The sequence below is a fragment of the Microtus oregoni genome, unplaced genomic scaffold, assembly GCF_018167655.1.
Source record: "Microtus oregoni isolate MIOR12 unplaced genomic scaffold, Mior012 000022F_ref0000154, whole genome shotgun sequence".
NCBI classification, from domain to species: domain Eukaryota; kingdom Metazoa; phylum Chordata; class Mammalia; order Rodentia; family Cricetidae; genus Microtus; species Microtus oregoni.
Genome location: NW_024543081.1, coordinates 35,319,955 through 35,342,476, shown reverse-complemented (window position 1 = coordinate 35,342,476; position 22,522 = coordinate 35,319,955). Strand labels below are relative to the sequence as shown.

General features: G+C 40.4%; 1 protein-coding gene across 2 annotated transcripts in view; it reads right to left on the bottom strand.

Moving 5' to 3' along the window:
• Enpp2 (ectonucleotide pyrophosphatase/phosphodiesterase 2) overlaps positions 1-22,522 on the bottom strand; it is a 78,550-nt gene that overhangs the window by 43,795 nt on the left and 12,233 nt on the right. For both annotated transcript variants that reach the window (XM_041672358.1, XM_041672359.1), the window contains exons 4-9: positions 20,576-20,701; positions 16,587-16,647; positions 14,480-14,577; positions 14,048-14,127; positions 12,070-12,189; positions 4,735-4,790 (exon numbers count right to left, since the gene is read on the bottom strand). In XM_041672358.1, coding sequence (XP_041528292.1) covers positions 4,735-4,790; positions 12,070-12,189; positions 14,048-14,127; positions 14,480-14,577; positions 16,587-16,647; positions 20,576-20,701 — 541 coding nt within the window. The remainder of the gene's footprint in view (positions 1-4,734; positions 4,791-12,069; positions 12,190-14,047; positions 14,128-14,479; positions 14,578-16,586; positions 16,648-20,575; positions 20,702-22,522) is intronic.

The following is a 22,522-nucleotide window of genomic DNA, read 5'->3' as shown; positions in this document are numbered from 1 at the left end:
ACCAGTGTTGTTCGATGGGTCAAGCCCTTTGCTGGGGCAGAAGGCTTCCAGCATCCACCTCTTGCTGGCAATCTGACTTCTGTGGGCCTCAAAGCCTCCAGACTTGTCTGAGCCTCTGTTTGCCCATCAGAATGACAGTGATCACAACAAAGAATATTGTACACCAGTTGCAGAGTGGAGTGAAATAAAGCAAGGACAGAGCACACAAAGTACCTAACGTATAGCAAATGTTTAAAAAAAATTTCAAAACTAAAAATAAATCTTATTTTATCAATGATCACAGTTAGAAATCCATCCACCTCCAAATAGCTATAACTTTAAAAGCATTATCTAACCCCAAACTTCAAGTTCCTCCTCTATAAAATAATGGGTTAGTGAAGGGACTCTTGACATTTTCTTCTAGCTTCTAGCTTTGCTGTCAAGAGCAGGCACATATAATTACGAGATTGACAAAAGGGGTATAATCTTCATCCACAAAGGCTTTTGTGTCTACGTTACCATTCCTCTGTTGAACATAATTACCCTAGGCCTGGCAATAGCATAAGGGGCTCTTGGATAACACAGGGGGCATCCTGGGCTGAGTGCTGTTACAAGGTTCGCAAGCTAAGCAATATTTTGACTTGAGAAAGAATCACTTGTTGTTGCTTTTTTTTTTTCCCAACAAAGAATACAAAATGTTCTTCTGCTTTAAGATCAGGCCATGGAGGTAAATTCAAGATGAATCCAAAGTAACACTAGTTTCATCGTGGGTGAGGAAAATTATTGGGTGGACCATTTAGACCTCTACTCTGGGCAACATCAGCGAGAGGGCTGGGAGAAAGATAAGTCCCCACAAACATGGTCAATGACTATGCCTGCCACCACTGCCTATCCCAATAGCTCCACTTGGCTCTCCTCTCAGGATCTGACACCACCTCTCTATCGAGTGATGTTCTCCAGGACTAGAAAAACCATGCTTACTGTAAAATAAGCCCTGCCCTAAACATATCCCAATGACATTGAATAAGTGTGGCATATCCCCATGACATTGAATAAGTGTGGCCTAGCTTATTATGTTCTACGAGTGAAATAGAAATAGACTAAGCAAAGTCAGGTTAATCACTTAAGAAATTTAATCCTTTAACCTTAGGAATCTATTGTATCCAAACAAAATAATTTTAATGGCGGGTTTTGAATTCTTTCCTAACTTATATACAAAAAGAACCAATGCCTCGGCCCATTCGTGTTACCTGAAAGCTGCTTGCTTTTGTGTGCATGGTGTCACATCACACATATGGACTCTGATGAACCCCTCCTGATGTCAATGGAGAAATGCAAGGAGAGAGAAGACGTGTGAAGCTAAGAATGCCTGCCCTTGAACATCCTTGCTGCATGAGGCTCATGACCAGCTCTAGAGAATCAAAGACACCAGCCTGGAGGGCAGAATGCCTGGGTTTGAATCCTAATTCCCGTAAGCACTGGTGATGAGATTTTGGCAAGGTACCTGTCTTTTGATGCCTCTGCAAAATGCTGGTAGCGGTACCTGTTTATAAGGTTACTGGAAGGTTTCCAAGAGATAATATATGGAAAGCAGTTTAAAACAGTTCCTGGCTCATAGAAAGAGTTTAGGAAAATGCTAATTTTATAAGATCAAGCCAATCAATGTTCTAGTATGGAGGGGAAAGAGTCTCCACTCTTAATCTGAAAACTGACAGTTTCTGAGGGAGCTAGCCAGTTCTCTTTGAGGTTGTGGCCTCTGGTAGGTCAGCCAGGCTGGAAAGCTCCACATCTATGAGGACAAGGGCAGCATAACAGCATCAAGGGGACTTGGTAGGTAGGTTTTTAAAAAAAGACATTAAGAAGCCAGGCGTTGGTGGCGCACGCCTTTAATCTCAGCACTCCGGAGGCAGAGGCAGGCGGATCTCTGTGAGTTCAAGGCCAGCCTGGTCTACAAGAGCTAGTTCCAGGACAGGAACCAAAAGCTACAGAGAAACCCTGTCTCGAAAAATCAAAAAAAAAAAATGAAACAAAAAAAGACATTAAGTTGGGCAGGTGGGGGAAGAAAGGGGTGGATCTGGGAGAAGATGGAGAGAGAGTAGGGAGTTAATACCATCCAATATATGAAATTATGAAGGAGTTAAAAGTTAATAAAATGTTATATTAAAAAAGAAAAATTCTAGTTTACATAATCATGTACTGGACTTCTAGGTCTATAGAGAGGGTACGTCCATTCATGAAATGTATATTAAAGGTACATGTGATTAAGGCCTGTATATGAAAGTGAAGATACAAGATTCTCCCATCTAAAGAATGACGGTAGAGGAGTCATCTCCCTCTGCTTGGGATGGAAAAGCAGAAAATCATTTTATCATTCCTTGAGTAACCATTCCCCCTGCCCTCGCCCAGTGTTGTGTGTGCTACCTCAAAGACTTGGGAGGTCCCAGTGTCTGTCTTTAGTGTGTCCTTCAGCACAGCGTTTAACAATTCTAAGTCCTAGTGTTGTAAACAAGGAATTGGGCAAGGTGGTCTCTAAAGTAGTCTATGTGTTTTGGAAATAACCTCACAGATTTAAAAAAAATGGTCCTTTAGTCCTTAGCTATTAGTGTTTCAAATACAGGGCAAAGAATTGCGAATAAGAGCAGCAAGGAAAATAGGGCATGTGTCATTGACTTCAGTAGCACTGATTGAAAAAGAATTAAACTGGAGACTAAGTGCATAAGACAGAGTCACAAAAAAGAAAACTGAAAACCAGAAAATGAAAGACTAAATGAGGTAGTTAGTGATAAGAGGCTACATTGTTTAGTCAGTGTTTAAAGAAATGAGAATTTTTATTAAAAAAAAAATGCTAGTTATTGACTAGTCTCTCTGTACCAATAAAGCTCTCTAAAAAAGATAACTTGATCTGTATTCACAGTGCCCTTTGATAATTCCTACTTAAAGATGAGAACATTGATTTGCTGAGATGCTCAGTCATATGCCCAAGGTCAGTAGCCTCATAAGTAGCCAACCTAAATTGTATTCAGTCTAAACACTAGTATACAATGGGAATTACTGCCTCTGAGAATGAATTGAAACAAAGGAATGAAATACAGTATCAGCTGGGGATGATTTTGAAATGAAATACTATCATCTAAGATGCAGGAATAAAATTCTAGACTGCAATGAAGAACCATGCTTAAAGGGTGACCTTTAAAGTCTAAACCTATGGTTTGAATCTGGTTTTATTTAAATTTAAAATTTTTCAAAATGGACTCTATGCAGATACCCTTGATATATATTCCCTATAAAAATGAGAAGCCCGATCATATTTTACAAAGCCATAAAAAGCTTCAAAGGGGTGAGGGCTGGGAGTAAATGAGCCCACTCACTTCCAGGACACAGAGACAAAAGAATAGTTCGAGAAGCCAAGGCATCTCGGGAGTACACAAAAGCCACCTTATTATAAGTGGTTTCAAAATGGATGGAGAAAACCGTCATTCAAAGCCACAACACTGGGCCTTTTCAAGGAAGCTTTGCAACAATCCCAGGGGGGTAAGGGTGCGGACTAAGTATTAATTATGTTGGTCGGTCCTCTCCGCTCTGCTAAGCGAAGGAGTCGCACAGCAGAATTCCCACATACATCGGTGAGAGCCAAGGGTTAAAACCTGAGCCGTGGAAGACTAACTAGGTAAATGACAAGTCACTTACATTAAGCTGCATCAATTTTATCATGGCTGTACTTATCCCTGGACTCAGAGACCTCTTTAAAAGAGAAGAGATAAAAACGCCTCTCTAAATTGACACCGTCTTAGCTTCAGGTCACCCAAAATAATTTTAACTGAACCCTCTGAATCTGAATCTGACCTCTGTCCCTGAATTTGGAGTCTACAGAAAGCATCGCTCTGGGTCCATCTTAACCGTGATTGATCTCCCTCAGCACACCGCTGCTAGCAGAACAGTCCAGAGTTTTCGTAAAAGCATAAAAAAGCAGCTATAGAAACAGCCTCAGGTGGTTAGAAAAAAACAAAACAATGGAAAGAACACACCAGGAATAAAATCCCCATAAAGGTCGAACCAGACCCCTTTTATTATTCAAGGAGCCTTGAAAATAATCAACATGCTGACAGCTTTATCAGGTAAATTTCATTTGAAAGCCTGAAAACATCTATTATTAATTCCCAGTTACTTCAGCAGCGATAAGCCGTTCCATTTTCTTACTGAGGAAATTTGAAATTTTTGGTGGGAAACAGGGTAAAAATGGAGGCTTCCCCTACCCAGGTCTACTTGGAGAACTTCCATACTCTAGACCATTCCATCATCTTCCCAACTTCCTGAGCCTACACAATGTGTTTAAAGTTGGAAAGCAAAATAAATATAAACAAGATAAACACAGTAGTTTCCAATATATTTATAGAGTGATGGCAGAAACTACAGCAATAGTCTAAGAGAAATATACACTCCTGGGTGAAAAGCTGCCAAACTAAAGGTTAACAAGATAAAAGATCTAAAGAGTAGGTCTACGAGAAAATCATCCTTAACTAAAGGGTGGGACAAGAAAGAAGAGAGAGGAGGAAGAGAGAGTGAAAAGGGGAAGAAAAAAGACAGAGAAAGAACCTTTGAGGAAAAAAATACCTGAAAAGTTATTTTTGAATTAATAAACTCTCATTAACTTGATATATTTATATTTAGCTGAAATGAAGTTGATCAAATTTGATGTTTCATAAATCGAACCATAACTGCAATTTTATAAACATTGACAAAATAAAGGTAACTTACACAGACCAAAAGAATGTTCCAGCTCTCACCCCTTGCTTGGTGGCTGTAATCCATAGCTAATGAGGAAAATATAAGAGGCTTATAATACATTCTGAGTTCTGGTTAGAGAAGAAAAAAGACTAAAACACATTAGACCTGATACGCCATACTCTATTCGTGCCCACCATAAACTTCACAAGATTTCCAACCGTTTGTGTCTCCACATCTGGAAGTTAGACTCATTGTTTCCGTAAGTGTTATTCAATACATATTCTGCAAAAGTTCTCAAAGGCTTCGCTTGAGATGCCACTGACTTTTCAAACTGCTATTTCATCGCCAAAGTCTCTCTTTTCTATACCTGTCTTTTCTGATAACTGTTTTAAGCATTACTTGTGTGGCGGAATTCTGCTCATTAAAGGATGCAGGGATAGACCATATGTTCCTTTTACTGCTGATGGCCTTGTGGAGTGGAGTCCCAATTTGGTACCCAGATGTCAAAATCTTTAAATCTAGCTTGTCACATTTGACTAGATGAATGATAGGAGAGGGGGTTGCGGAGGAACTAAAAAGACTACGTTTTAATATCTTTTTTTAAACATTGTTCATCTACTTTGCTTTTTCTTTTGTTTTGGAAAATGGATCTCTAGGGGAAAGTTTATAGAATAAGTGGGGTGAATGAAGTATTCCATGAAGAATATTCTTAAGCATTCTCTGTAAACCAGCCACTGATACAATCCCGATACTAAGGAGTCTGAGGCAAGGGGACAAGCCTAGGAAAAACGATGAGATTTGCTTGTTTGTCTGTCTGTCTGTTTTAATTCTAGCTCATGCTGATAAGAAGTAAAGGATGAAGGAGTTCAGAGCCCAGGTTTGCAACTTTGCAGCCTCTGCTTCTGTCACTTAACAGCGTGGTCCTCGAGAAAGTCGCTTCGATATTTTGGGCTTTGGTTTCCTTCACAGCGCAGATGGACTTTCCTAGCAGATGGGATGATGCTACATTTTAATGAGTTAATTCACTTAAAGTCCATAAACCAGTGTTTTAGCATTGGATAAACAGTCTGCTTCAGTCTTTCATTATTACACAATCGTGAAAATCAATGGAATCCATTTACCCGAGGAGCATTAAAAACAGCTTACGGTGGCAAGTGTCCCACTAGAAGGCTGTGGGAAGAAATCACAAAGGAAGAGAAGGGCAGTAGATGACAGGGGACTGTGGTCTGAGACCAAGGCAAACGGGATCCTTCTCCTGTTTCATTGCATCCAGACTTTGGGAGTATTTTATGGGTATGACTCTGATTGAAATCTGTGTTCCAGTGACACAGGCTCGCTGCATTCATATTCAAACGACCTCTTGCAAAAGCTACTGCTTTGCTAGCTCCAAGGAAACTGTACCAGGCCTTATTTTATATATAAGGCCAACCTGGGGCTTGCTAAAGGAAAAATATCGTAACGTGAACTTCTCAAATGATGGCCTACGTTGTTCAAAATTCTAGCATAGAACTCATGCTGATGCTGGCATTATTTGGACAATGGGAAGTCCTAGGGATAGCGTTTAGCTCGTGTACAAGATCACCAGCAGAAAAATTCACACTGATAGAAGGCTGCAAACACAGTGTGAAGATGACAAGTAACCATGACAACAACTCTGATGGCCCACAGGAAGATCAAGAAGGAAGATGCAGGAGGATTGACTGGAATCTGGGTGTGGACTACTCAAGGGATCTGCTCAGGTACCTGGCCTGGCGCAGCTCCATCCTGTTAAATATGACCAAGATAGGTCACCAGAGAGCTGTTTTCACATGCTACACTTCCGGGATGCTCCAAGTCTTTACCCCAGCCCATGTTCCTCCTGAGTGAACTGGCAGTGAAGGATTGACAATAAGTCTCATGCTGATGACAAAAATCAGCATCTAATTTTGTTTGTTTGTTGATTTGGTGTTTCAAGCAGAGTTTCTTTAAATAACAGTCCTGGCTGTCCTGGAACTCTCTTGTAGATCAGGCTGGCCTTGAACTCACAGAAATCGGCCTGCCTCTGCCTCCTGAGTGCTGGAATTAAAGGCATGCGCCACCACTGCCTGGCATCAGCCTCTAATCATTTATAGACCAGGCTGGTCTCAGATTCATTACAGAACTGAAGAACTTGGTCCTCCTGACTCCTATCTCTCCAGCACAAGCACATTGTGCTGCCGTCAGAATCAGCTTTCTGAGTATTTTCCATACATTTTCTATTGGACAATTTGAAGTTTAAAAAGTGTGTTTCTAGCCCTGCATGGAAGCATTCGTATGTAATCCAAGCAGTAGGGAGACTGAGACTGGAGGATTACAAATTTGAGGCCAAATATAAAAACAAAAATATGCCCTTCTTCTGAAAAAAAAAAGAAGAAGAAGCAAGAACATGATCTCCCCTTCATAGTAGCCACCACACTGACTATATTTATAAAAGAAAATGAGGGGCTGGAGAGATGGCTCAGAGGTTAAGAGCACCAACTCCTCTTCCAGAGGACCCAGGTTCAATTAGCAGCATGCATACAGCAGCTCACAACTGGCTGTAACTCCAGCTCCAGAGTGACATCTTCACACCAATGCATATAAAGTTAAATAAACTATTTTTAAAAAAGAAAAAGAAAATGAGGGGCCTCATCAAAAGAGAACAAAAAATGAATCAAAGAGAATATATGAAATCAAATGTATACTTACTCATTATGAAATACTTATCAAATATAGTGGAAAAAACAAAAGACATAAAAAGAGGAAAAGATGAGTTGAAAAATAAAAAAATTAATGAGTAGTGGAGGACAAGAGAGCAGTGGAGGAGAATCTGACCAACATACCTTCGATATGTGCATGAAATTGTCAAGAAAAATCTACCACATATTCGTGTATGGAACTGTGCAAAAAAATACACGAGCTAAAATACTTTATCAAAGATGATATATAATATTGTCCCTACCAAACGTAATTTTTTTCTTATTGTTTATAGTGTATATGCCTACATTTTATTGAGAAAGTCTTGCATATCTGAACAAACTTTATTGAATACATTGTGGAATAATCTTTTTGTACACTGTGAAGATGTGTCACTTTGATTGGTTTAATAAAAAGCTGAACAGCCAATAGCTAGACAGGATTTCTGGGCACAGAGGATGCTGAGAAGAAGAAGGGGAGACACCAGGAGCCACTGGGAAAACAGAATGGGCACCATGGAAATGAGGTAATAAAGCCATGAGGTTAATGTAAATTATAAGAGCTAGTTAGAAACAAACCTAAGCTATCGGCCCAGCTTCCATGATTAATAATAAGTCTCCGTGTCATTATTAGGGAGCAGACGGTTCCAACAAAAAAAGTGCAACTACAGAACACATTTCACATGATAACACATTCCAAAAATTTTTTAGATATTATAAATTAAATGGTTAAAAAACAATTAATAAGCTCATAGTATGGTCAAAGTTTAGCAAATTCTGGGAGACTGAAGCATGAAGGGATTTCTTAAGTTGAATCCTAAACTGCCAGGACAGCTTCTGTAGAGGCCATATGTATATCTTATATTTCAGGGGTCAGAAGTGTGGGAATTATCAAAATTGGGGGTACCAAAATGCTGACCCAAAGAAGAAAATCAAAAACAACCCCTCTAGTACCACATTTTTTTAAGTAGACAGAAAAGTTCCCAGCTCCGTGTTAATTCATAATTTTTTTTCTGAACTTGAATGCAAACATACATTTCCTTAGATGCTGTTAAAAGAAATTTAAGCAAATAAACTGAGGAACTATTGACTGAGTGTGGACCTCCTATCCTTAAATCCTCAGAATGCTCTGTTGCAAAAGCCCAATTCTTGTATCGGTGCCCTAGATACAGCATTTTGAAAACCAGGCAAATGGAAATATGGCTGTATCTTCTTGCTGTGTTTCCAGGAATGCTAAGAATCAAGAAAGCTTCCCCACTGGAACCAGGGCGTTAAATGTGAAACCCAACGTTTTCTGTAATGAAATGAAGTATATAGGTATGCTGCTGATATGAATTGTAATGTAAATATCTGATATGCAAGATATCTGATCTGCGATTTTCACAAAGAGATTGCAGCCCACAGGCTAAGAAACTCTGCCTCAGGAGCTCAGACAGAGAGCAGCTAGGGGTGCGCTCAGCAGGAGATCATGCACACAGCTCTTGGTTCAATATTCAGCAGCAAGAACCAAAATGAACACAATTGGAGGGCGGGGGATCCTGTAGGCTATGTAAGAGTGTATGGGAAGGAGGCAGAGGAAAGGACATAAGAAAAGCAGACAATGACTTGGACTTCCCATCTGGCCCATCCCTCTGGCCTAGAAATTCTTTAGTCATCTCTTTTGGAATATGCCTGCATCCCTCATTTTAGACTGTAATTCATTCATGAGGATGGGCCCTGCGTGATCAACAGGGTGGTAAACAATTCAAGGCCAGGCAGCTTGAGAAGAGCAGGAGCACATCTGTTCCCTTAAAAACACTCGCTGACTTCAGGGAACTTGAATCAGGAAGCGGGCTTGACTTGTCTCTCCAATCTGCAGATTGAGTTAGTGCCCGGAGTCCCATGCACGCACACCCTAAGTCCAGATCTAAACTAAGCACAGAAGTACTCCACCAACCTCTTCCTCAGAGGTTACAGGACTGTACCATATTTTCAAAGAAGTAAGCACCCTAAGGGACTCCATTAAAATACACAGGAGCATACAGAGTCATAAGCAAGTGATGGCAATTTCCAATAGCACTTTCCAAAGATTAGCAAGTCAAAAACGAACAAACATACAAACAAAAACCTTCATGATGAGAGTGATCATATCCAGTTGCTTTCTGTGATGGTTTGAAAGAAAATGGCCCCCAAAGGGAGTGACACTATCAGGAGGTATAGCCTTGTTGAAGAAAGTGTGTCACAGTGGGGTCGGGCTTTGAGGTCTCTTTTGCTCAAGCTTCCCTCGCTGTGACAGCTAACGTCCTGTTGCCTGCAGGATGAGCATTCTGAGCTATTCCTCCAGCACCACATCTGCCTGCATGCTGCCATGTTCCCCATCATGATGATAATGGACTGAACCTCTGAAACTGTAAGCAAGCCCTCTCAATTAAATGTTTTCCTTATAAGAGTTGCCACAATCATGGTGTCTCTTTGTAGCAATAAAAAACCCAAGCAAAGACACTCTTAAATATAAAATTAAGTTATAGAAGTTATTTTTTGAAAACTTACTATGTAGATTCAAAATTTCGCATGAACATACCCCAAATCTTCATCCCATCTGCTAGGTTTTAAACAGGGACAAGAAGTGGTTTTTATTCATTGTTTCATCTGGTCCCTGGGATACTTAGCCAAATGTCCTACATAGTTTCATCATTAGGAAAATATGAATGGAACTAAATCAAATTACCAACCTAAGATTATTTTTTTCACTGGGGACCTCAAAATCGACGAGTCTCTAAGAGGTTTATATACATGCTTTAGAAATACATAGAATTTATTTCATATAGTGCTTACTGCACTGAATGATGGTATACTTCACCTACAGTTACTTCTAGTTTTTATATGTATGCTCTTTGGCTAGGTCAGATTTTAATACAATGAGTTTTTAAAATATAGTTATGATGGTCCTTAGCATCCTTATTGTTCTGTCTTGATCAAGACAATAGACAGAAACACAAGTCAGTGTCACCACAAATTTTGGGGAGCATTAGGAGACTTGGTCAAATGTGTCAACTCTAAGAGCTAGTGAGGAAGCAGGCCAACAAAGCAGAACAGAGAACTTACTTCCTGGGGCAGGTCAACAGATTCTCTACTCAGTGTCTGCAGAAGGTTGTGAATTTGTGGGCTTTTCTGCTGCTGAGTCATGCTAGCCCAGAGAAAACTTAATGTCAACACCAAGTGTAAAGTGATCCAATTAAGTCAGATTACCATTTGTCTCCATAGATCCCTTGCGGTTCCTCAGGCAAGTTGGTTTCCATAATCAAATTAATACTGAAGAACAACCAGCAATAGGCCGGTAGAGCTGGCGTTGCCATCACTTTATTTACTCATAAAATATTCCTCTGTCATAAACTTGTGGAATCCACCCTGCCAACAAATTTCACTGGGATCACAAACTAAGTCATCATAGACTCTGGGAATTCAGCCTGAATGAGAGCAGTAAAATCAGAGTGTCTATTATAAAGAGCCTTTTCTTCGGGCATACAGAAAATCTGTCAGTGTTTATTAAAAAAAAAAAAAAAGAAATAAGAAGCCCACATTTATTCTTGCATAGTGATTTACCTATTAAGCAAGATGAATATTTTAATCACAGAAGACCTTCTCTCAGAAAAAGATACCTTATGAAAACATCTCTTGTTTGTACTCCTTATTCTGCCTGTCTGCAGCAGTGAATGCTCAGATTCAAGGCCGTCTAGGCTTGGTGGTTGTATGGGATGAGTGAGGACAGTGCCTTCCTCCCACTCCTACCTAGGCAGACTGCACAGAGGTCTGACAAGCCTCCTCCTTCACCAGTGCCCCAGACAGCTCGAGATGGACCCGTTTTCCATTCACTCTCTGCGCATCTCTGACTGACTGTGCCCTGGTCTATGTTCCTGCTATGATTCTGAGCCTCTTGGGCCAAAGCATGTACTCAACAGCCCAGTTCTATACAGTCAACAACCATGGCTTTATGTCATTGCTTTTTTCACATCTGACCAAAGCAGGTTACCTAACTGTACACAGTCTCAGAAAAAACACCCTGGGAAGCTGCCTGAAGCCTTTTGATTTTCTGCCAGTGTCTGAGGTCCCGGGCAGAATCTCCTTCCAAGTGTTCATCTCTGCCTCAGCACCAAGGTAGGACTCCACTTCTTCCATTTACCTTCTATAAACAAGTGGATTAAATAAAATAATCTATAAATTTCCTGCGAGTTTTAATCCACTCCTATTCTCCATCAACCACTCTTATTCCTGCTTATGATGTCATCTGGGTTGAAATATTTGAAAAATCATAGTGCTTTTTCTTTTACATTGTATCTCCAAATTTGATAAATAGGTAACATTTGATTATTCCTTCATCTAGGCACTCTGACATTCAACCCACGGTATAATTCCACCACTATCATCCCAGAGAAGAAATGTATCATCTCACATTTTTGTCATCCTAACTTATGTTGGCACGTGTACATTCATAGACGCATGTGTGTATATGTGCATAATACATACCTACATGCATGGAAGTATACACATCCCATACAAATATACTACATAGATTCACATATACATATATAAAATGTACACATATACAAATATACACATGCAATATCAAAAGGTAAAACACCCTATTTTGGAAAAGTAGTTCAATGCAAACAGACACATAGAATTCAAGACTTACAGGTTGACCTCCCCACCATCGGTGGTTAAACTTCTCTCGCCCTCGAAGATGGAAAGTAGCATCGAATACAGGATCATACATTGAATTGCCAACAATTCCATGGGATTCTGGATATAAACCCTTTGCATAAGAGTGATTTTTATTGTTAAAATAGCAATATCATTATCTATACATGTTAGTTCTAATGTCAACTTTCTTACTATAGCAAGTTTTATAATAATATTGAATTACCCAACTCAAGTAGAAGATATATAACCTTTATTTTGATTTTATTGTTAAAATAGCAATGTAATAATCTACATATATTAGTTTTATTATCAATTTTCTTATCATAGAAGATTTTATAATAATATTGAATTACCCAACTCCAGTAAGATACATATAACCTTTATTTTGGCTTTATTGTTAAAATAGCAATGTAACAATCTACATATGTTAGTTCTATTATCAATTTTCTTATCATAGATGGTTTTATAATAATATTGAATTACCCAAATCAAATAGATACATATAGCCTTTGAGTATGTCTTTGGACAAATGAATTATAGCTAATTTTAAGTTATTTTAGAAATGCAAATGATGGTGAGAAATATAATATTTGGTTTTTTTTTACTGCTGAGACTTAACAAAATAGACATTTTTACTATTTTATTTGAAATGGGTACATGTCTCCAAACGAGATTCAGTGCATGATTCTGTTTGTTCTTCAAATAATTAACTTACAAAACAATAATGATTAATAAAACATTGTGCTTGAAACAAGAAAACAGGGTAGCATTTGGAATATTTGAAAATTCAAACATAGAAGCCCTTATTTGAAACTTCAGAATAAATGATAGACATCTCTGAAGTTGAGAGTTTAATGGGAAGTTTGGCAAGAAGAGCACTTGAAAAGGCTGCAGTTTTAATTCTGAAATTCAATTTAGTCACCCATAAAGCCATGAGTGTCATAGTAAGCAATGGAGGCAAATGGAAGGATAAGGTTTTCTTTGAATACTGAAGAATATGTTTTGGGGTTTTTGTTGTTGTGCTGTTGGTTGGTTGGTTGGTTGGTTGGTTGGTTGGTCAGTTTTTGTTTTGCTTTATTTATTTATTTATTGGTTTTTGTTCTTCAAGATAGAATTTCTTTGTGTATCTCTGGCTGTCCTGGAACTCGCTTTGTAGACCAGGCTGGCCTCAAACTCAGAGATCCACCTGCCTCTGGGATTAAAGGTGTGCAACACCATACCCAACAGTTTTTCATCTTTTTGGTTTTTTTTTTCATTTATTTGTTTTTTCGAGACAAGGTTTCTCTATGTAGCCCTGACTGTCCTGGAACTCACTCTGCAGACTAGACTGACCTTAAACTCAGAGATCCAAGGATAAAACTGACTCTCTAAAGTTGTTCCCTGACTTACACACATGCACACAGGTGCACATGCACACCCACACCCACATACACACTCATGCATGCACACATACATACATACGCACCAAATAAATAGATTTAGCCAGTATAAGAAGACTTTATGTTTTTAAGTGACTTTTCTTTTTGTTTCCGTTTCTATGTTTGTTTTCATTAAGAGAGAGAAAGAATCCAGGCAGTGGTAGCACACACCTTTAATCCCAGCACTCAGGAGGCAGAGGCAGGCAGATCTCAGTGAATTTGAGGCCAGCCTGGTCTACAAAGCAAGTTCTAGGACAGCCAGGACTGTTACATAGAGAAACCCTGTCTCAAAAAACCAAAAAAGAGAAAGAGAGAGAACATGAAGTTGGATGGGTAGGGAAGGGGGAATGGTCTAGAAAGAAAGGAAGATTCAGGAGATAAGAAAGAATACAATAAAAATATGCTGTGTGAAATTCTCAAGTAATATATTTAAAAAAAATCTTTTTAAAAATTAAAATATGCTCTGTATTTTAAAAGAATAAATTCCCCTTCAAGTCATTCCACGGTTAAATCAGACCTTTGAATATACAGTACTTGAAAACAAATACTTACAGTGGCCAAAGTGTATAGGTTAGGGAAGGTTTTTGTGGGGTACACGGGCCTCATGTAGGGAGCATGTGTGCCACAGGACCCTGGAAGTAGAAAATGACTAATCAGGACAAGAAAACCACCCAGAACCACTTCAAGTATCAAATTCACTTTTCAACTATAAAAAACACATGCCTTTTTCTGTTGTATTTCCAATAATTAAATTTATTTTTTAAAAAAGAAAGAAAGAGAGAGAGAGAGAGAAGGAAGGAAGGAAGAAAAGAAGGGAGGGAGGGAGGGAGGGAGGAAGGGAGGGAGGGAGGGAGGGAGGGAGGAAGGAAGGAAGGAAGGAAGGACGGACGGACAGACATACAGTGGCCCTGTGGCTCTAGATGCCTACAACAGAGCAGTGGCTGCCCTGGAGGAGATGGGAACATGGAGTGGAGAATGACTTACGCAGCTTCTCGATGTTGGGCATGACCTTGCTACCTTTCTTCATGTACGATGCACGGAACCCATCCACAGAGAAGATGATCAATGGAGGGCGGACAAACCTTAAACAGTAGCACAATAAATCTCAGGGAGACCGCTGCCACACACACTCCACAGTGGGACCAGTCCACACCAGGGAAACCCAAGAAGGAAGGAATATGGAAAGCCTGGACTCCCAACCACATAACGTTTGAGGCAACTGAATTCAGTTAAATTTGGCAAAATCACCACGGCCAAGAGAAAGTAGTTGATGCTACTGTTGTTTCCTACCCTACAAACAAGAACCTTATGCAATAGTTAAATATATGGATATATGATGCATGCATGTATGTATGTAGGTAGGTACGTATATGTGTATTATGTATGTATTATTATTTTCTCCCATTTGTAACCTGGAAAGTTCCTACTCATTCTCTAAAACCCAGCCCAAAGTTCCCTCTTCTATGATTTTAGCTGCTCGTGCTTCCAAATTCCTTCATGATGTTAAGACATACCTCTTTTGCCCTAACATATACATTGTTGTGTATCTTACTATCATCATCTGTTAAAAGGCTGCCCCTCTAGAGTTCCACGCTGGCCTAGAACTTGCTATGTTGACTAGGCCGGCTTCAAGTTCACAAACCTCCTGTGTTAGCCTCAGTGGCTGACAGGCGTCTGTCGCCATGTATGATTCCAATAAATACTCATCAGACTTATATAAATACAATCAGATTCCATGAGTGAGGTAAAATTATCCACAGTAACATGCTTTCCACTGGACCTCAGCATCATAGAAGCATTCCTTCAAGTTTATTAGAAAATTGTTTCCAAGGTGATTTAAGTTGCAGAAAATTTTAAATGTCTATTAGCAAAGAACTTGTTGACCCAAGCCAAGAAAGGCTGAAATGGTACTCTATTATTCTAAGGGTGTAGTTGGTCAGTCATTAAAGACTGAACTATATGCAGGATTCTTTCTAAGAATTTGAATCGGACAAGCAACTCTTGACTTGAGACTATTAGAAGTTGTGTGAGAAATAAGACTTTTTAAGGCAGCCAGGTAGAAAGTCATAAATGCTTCATCCCATTCCACATATCCAAAGTGTTTAGATATCGTTATTTTTCCTTTCTTTTATTAATAATTAAGATTTTTTAAGGAAGAAAAAAATAAAGGTATCTAAACACTTAAATTCTGCATTCTAGGCTATAATACATGCATGCATACATACATACATACATACATACACACATACATACAGATATTTAAAGACTAAATTATGAAACCACATTTGTTGAAAATGTATTGTTTGCCAAACATTGTAAGGCCCATGAAGTCTACACAGTTTCCTAGAAGGTAAAAGTGCCCAGTTTGGGTCACACTTGAGGTATCACTCAGTTTGACTGTCTGTCAGCAGAGAAGAGGGTTTCTGCCAAATCTGGTTGGAGTTACCTTCTTGCACAACTTTTAGAAGTTCGAGACTCTCCGTCTCTTTTTCACCTCCCTCACACACTAACAAAGGCAAAAACAGAACTCAAGGAAAGCTACTGTGGGGGAAAGCAAGGTAGGAGGATGGGGAATCGCTGCAGGAAGTGCATACTTTAGAGATCAGTAGATGCACTTTGGTAGACCACAGCAGACCCTGAGACCCCAGAATGCACAGCAGTGATAGGAGAAGCTGAAGGAAGAAAAGAACATCAAAGCTTCAGCACAGGACTGGCAACAGGCTCCGTGGCTGCCTGCTGATCTGACTTGATCCCCAGAAGACATGCAAAGGCAGAAAGAGAGAATCAGCTCCACAAAGTGGTTGTCTGACCTCCAAGCACTTTGGCACAAATGCTTACATATACATCCTGCATACATACACATGTGCACGCACACACACACAAAATAATACCTAAGAGTGTTTTGTTTATTTTTTTAAAAGTATCAAGATAACTTGACTGGCAACGTATTTATAAGAACTCATACAAGTTTATGTGTAGACATGGATGTCTGTCTTAAAATGTTTGTAGCTATTCACCCATCTAGCCTTCATTGGGGTTCATCAAGGAATGTAGAAGAATTCATAATATCTATAAGACAAAATACACTCACCCTGCAGGGCATTCGGGGACTTTTATTTCTTCACAGTCATCATCTACCCAGTGTGATTCTCCTACAAGGAAAAATGGGGACATTTAATGCGAAGTCTATTTATAGAAGCCATCCAGAGCCTAGAAGCACAATGCCAGAATCTGTGTGTCCTGTTTGGTATTTATTACTGGGACACCATCTAAAAAGAAGTTCTGAAATAAAGTCTAGTGTCTGCTCTGGCTTTTAAAGTACACCCATACATGGTGGGAAAGCTAAGATTTAATAACCTCAAATGGTGTTTATTTCAGCTTTCAGAGCCTAAATGGTTTGTAGATTTAAAAAAAAAGTGGACAAGATTTCATGTTTGTTTCCCTCCAAAAATAAACTGTTTGGTCATTAGATGGAACATTCTCTCCCTCCTCGGCCACTCTAGATCTCAAAGCCATAGAAAGCAAGACACAACTTCCCTTCACATAGAGAAAAAGTTTATGTTTCTAATCATATACAAGGATAACATGGACAATTGCAAGAGCTTTTTCTGATGGGCATGTGGAGAACATTTAATAGGAAAACCCAAGCTGCCTCTCGCTCTTCCCTTGCACCAAGATCTGAGAACCTAAGTCCTGCGTGTGTGGAGGCCACGGGTCTCTGTCAGGTCTTTCTTTCTGCCACTATCCATCTGATTTTCTGAGGCAAGATTTCTCAATGAGCTTTAAGTTCATGGATTGGTTAGGCTTGCTGACCAATGAGCCCCCAGAATCTGGCTGTCTGCATCTACCTCTTTGCCTACCCTTGCCTTCTGACATACTCAGGAGGTCATACACTACAGTATCCATCTCCAGTATGGCAATGTTGACATGGAGTATTTAAGAGGTGACGCCTATGGAAAGAAACTAGGTTGTGAGAGGACCATGCTCACAAGAGATTAACACCTGCGTGTCTCATAGGACTTCATTAGTTCCCACAACAATCATCATCAAGGTCAAACAGGTGGGACTTCCCAATAGGAGACTTTCAGCTTCTAAACTGTGAGCTATCTCATTCATAAAAAGGCCTAGCAACACGAGAGATATGAAGACAGCATTCTTCGGGAGGAAAAAAATATCATTAAGAATTTACCTTATGCTCTCTAAGACAGGCAAAATATTACTTACCTTGAACTGACATAAATCTTGTGCCCAGGATCTTTCAGAAACTTCTCCCATATAGAGAGCACTTGGAAGTCTCCCATGGCCCAGACCCGTCTGGCTATTGGCTGACCAGGTAGGCTAGTAAGTAAACTGAATTATCTTTCCCAAGCACGAGTAGCTCAAGGCAGACAAGTGAGATTCACTAGAGTAATGAAATCAGAATTCAAACCACCAAAAATGGCCTTCCCCTGTCATGATCCGGTGACTAACGGCATCCAAGATCTTCCTCCTTGTTTTTTCCCTTCTCTTAATAGCCCTGTGTCTGCTTATTATATTTACTACATGAAGATTCAAAGAGAATAAATTCTTGACGGATGCTATATTTCAAAATAAAAGCCCAGTTGCTAGAGTCGAGGAAACCGCACAATGCAGCAGCAGCTGTGGGAGGGTTCCGGATCCACTTACACCCACAGGAACAACTTCCTTTTTGTCCTGGATCTTCTTTTTTCTTTCTTTTTTTATTAATTTAATTATTTATTATATATACAATATTCTGTCTATGTGTATGCCTACAGGCCAGAAGAGGGCACCAGACCTCATTACAGATGGTTGTGAACCACCATGTGGTTGCTGGGAATTGAACTCAGGACCTTGGGAAGAGCAGGCAATGCTCTTAACCACTGAGCCATCTCTCCAGCCCCTTCTTTTTTCTTTCTTAAGTAGGGATTTATTCCAGCACATGCTATATCCCTAGTTAGCCCTTCCCTGAAGTCATTTAGCAGAGACATTTCATAAATATTTTGTGCCAGACATAGGAAAAGGACTTAAATTAGGAAATAAGAGGTGATGGAACCTATAGATTAAAAAAAAATTCATTTTTTTCTTTTTGCTTAAACATCTCTATGTGACTGCGTGGTCCCTAAAATATTTTACTGTCTGGAGCTATATCTTTTATGTTTTCTGTGGGTCACTGACCATTAAGATCATAAAAGTATCATATTCTACTATGCACATACATATTATACAAATAAGGCTTTGTGTGTAACCAGCTCTGTTGATGTTTTACTGACTTCACCAGCAAGCACCCGCAGCCCTAAGCTGTTGCTAGGGCCTTGGCAAATGTCTTCGATCCACGGGGAACAGAGGTCATGTTCCAATGCTCCAAGCCACTCTGTGATTTACTCTTTGCTGCAGAGTCTCTTTTTCTGTTGCTATGATAAAATACTCTGAAAATAATAACTCCAAAGAGAAAGGATTTATTTCAACCCAGGCATCAAGCAACAGGGCACCATGGATGGAAAACGTAAGGCAGAAGGGATCTGAAGCAGCCTGTCTCACCTTGCTCACCATTAGAAAGCCCAGAGCTGGTGATGGATGGAGATAGAGACAGAGACCCACACTGGAGCACTGGACTGAGCTCCCAAGGTCCCAATGAGGAGCAGAAGGAGGGAGAACATGAGCAAAGAAGTCGGGACCACGAGGGGTGCACCCACCCACTGAGACAGTGGAGCTGATCTATTGGGAGCTCACCAAGGCCAGCTGGACTGTGACTGAAAAAGCATGGGATAAAACTGGACTCTCTGAGCATGGCGAACAATGAGGGCTGATGAGAAGCCAAGGACAATGGCACGGGGTTTTGAACCTACGTAATGTGCTGGCTTTGTGGGAGCCTAGCCAGTTTGGATGTTCACCTTCCTAGGAATGGACGGAGAGGGGAGGATCTAGGACTTACCACAGGGCAGGGAACCCTGACTGCTCTTTGGACTGGAGAGGGAGGGGGAGAGGAATGGGGGGAGGGGGAGAAGGGTGGGAGGAGGGGGAGAAGGGTGGGAGGAGGGGGAGGGAAATGGGATGCTGGGAGGAGGTGGAAACTTGTTTTTTTTTTCTCCTTTTCTCAATAAAAAAAAAATGGAAAAAAAAAGAAAAAGAAAGAAAGCCCAGAGCAAAGACTGTAGGATAGTGCTCAGGCCATGGTACACAGCCCAGGAGCCCTTGGCTAGGGAATGGACCCGCCAGTAACAGGTCTGCACAAGAAGGCTGCCAGTAGCTATGCATCAGTCTAAGAGGGAACCACAGTGACCCACTGATTGCTGAGTTCTAGGGGAAGGGGCAGTTAAACCTAAGGTCACATAGTTGAACATAGTTCAGTTCAGTGGAACTCAAAACAAAATGACATAAATGTGGGAAATGGACTTATGGAGAGGGGGAGAAGAGGAGTGGAAGGAAGGTGAAAATGAGTGGAGGACTACAGTAAACAGAAAGTTCTAGATACAATGCATAAAAATTATTGAAGAACAAACCCTATCAATTTATTTTAAGCATATATGTCTTGGGGACTGGAGAGACTGCTCAGTGGTTAAGAGTGCATACTATTTTTGCAGAGGACCAGGGCTTAGTTTCTAGCATCTACATGATAACTTACAACCATCTATAACTCCAGTCCCAAGGGATCTGACACCTTCTGATGACCTTGCATGTGGCTCACAGACATTCATGCAGGCAAAACACTCACATACATAAAATGATAATTCTGAGGCTGAAGAGAAGGCTCGGTGGTTAAGAACACTCGCTGCTCTTTCAAAGAAGTCAAGTTTAGTTCCCAACACCTACATGGTGGCTTCATAACCATTTGTAATTCCAACTCCAGACAATCTGACAACCTCTTCCGACATCCACAGACACTGCACACACATGGTGCTTGCGTCTATGTTCATGCAGGCAAAACACTCATACACATAAAACAACTAAATCAAAAAAAAATAATAATGAAGTCCTTTCCCATCTCCAAGCCCTGCATGTAAGATGTTCTATCCAGACAATTCAAGGTATCTTGGGGCATGCCCTGTGTTTCGTCTCTCGAGGTAGTCTAAAGGCATGTACCTTTGCAGACCACTTGGTAATTGGTACAGCAGTCTCCCCGGGACAGGCAGTCTTCTGAGCAGTGACAGGCATTCTCCTCGTTTCGTACTTCCCCACATCTGTCTTTGGTGCACTCCCAGCCGCGAGCTGAAATCATCAGAGAGGAAACACTCTCACTGCTGCACGCAGACCAAATGAAAGAGGCCACAGTTGCTTACAGAGGGTTCCAACAAAAAGAGCCAGAAGCCCACATCATTTAATCTGTTTGCGAAACTTGAGTCAGCCAGAGGCCAAGAAGACATTTGGAGAACATACAGATAGGATGAATTTCTAATTTTTCAAAGCAGAGGGCAAAGTCACAGCGCAACTGAGCTCTCATAGAAAAACAAAACCCAGAAAGTCAAAGAGTCCCCGCCCCTCCAGAACTGCCCTAAGTACCACAAGAAGAGAAAGAGTACAAAGAAGCGCTAATGCCCTCAAAATCCTAACTGACCAAAATGTGGCGGGGTACAGAAGGCAGCTCCCTGCCTCTGAGGAGGTCTGTAAATGGGCTACAGTCCTGCCTGAACGATAACTCAGGATTCAAGTCTTCAAGGAAACATTCAAACAAGTAACCTTTTCATTTTAATCTCAGCATTATTGACATTTGGGGGGTGTGGGATTTTTGGGGTTTTGTTTCTGTTTTGTTTGTTTGTTTGTTTGTTTTTCGAGACAGGGTTTCTCTGTATAACAGTCCTAGCTGTCCTGGAACTCGCTCTGTAGACCAGGCTAGCCCCAAACTCACAGAGATCTGCTCACCTCTGCCTCCCATGTGTTGTGATTAAAGATGTTTGCCACCGCCATCCAGCTTATTGTCATATTTTAAATTGATCTTTTTTTCTGGCCAATAAACCACAAGTCTTATAGAAACTTTAAAAAGAAACGTTTCTATTTCATCTCAGATACAAGAAAATGAGATTCACTGGCGTATTCTAGCTGTTCAATGAACACTTATTAAACTTCCTTAGAATGGTGTTGAAAATGAACTACGATTCTTGAACCTGAGGGCTGTAGTAACATAAAGAGCTTTCACGGCTAATTCTCAGAGTTAGTTTTTCCCATCATCTCTCTGTCTCATTGTTTTCCATGCTCCAGGAGCTGAGGGCTTAGAGAAGAGCAAAAGACAAGAGCCCCACTGAGCGGTGATGGCGCACACCTTTAACCCCAGCACTCGGGAGGCAGAGCCAGGTGGATCTCGGTGAGTTCCAGGCCAGCCTGGTCTACATTGGGCTAGTTCGAAGACAGGCTCCAAAGCAACAGAGAAACCCTGTCTTGAAAAAACAAAACGAAACAAAAGACAAGAGCTCCATCTTCCTGGAGCTCTCATCCAAGAGAGATATTCATGCAATCCCCAGACACCGTCATTCAACCTTGGAAAGGCATGAATGAGGCAGTAGAAGAGCTACTGGCAGAAAAATCAAGGAAAGCTTCATTTTTCAAGCTGTGTAGCCGGTAGAAAGAAACAATGGTCTTCTAAACCAGGGGTTGTCGACCTGAGGGTCACGACTCCTTTGGAGGATGAACAATCTTTTCACAGGGGTTGCCTAAGACTATCAGATATTTCCCTAAAAACACAGATAATTGCCTTAAAACACAGGTATTTATGTTATGATACATAACAGTAGCAAAATTACAATGATGAAGTGGCAACAGAATAATTTTTTAGTTGAGAGTCACGACAACATGAGAAAATTTATTGAAGAGTCGCTGCTCTAAAGCAAGGCTGATCCTTCATGACATTCTATCAAGAAGAGCCCTTGCTAGGTGGGATAGTCAGACAGAGGTGGGATAGTCAGTGAATTACGTTCCAACTGTTTACAGAGCGTTTGATGCCATTTGAAAGGGTGGTGCTTTAAAAGCCTTATAGATACAGACACTGCCTCCCACATGATTGTATACATAAATACAAATATAATTATACATACACTA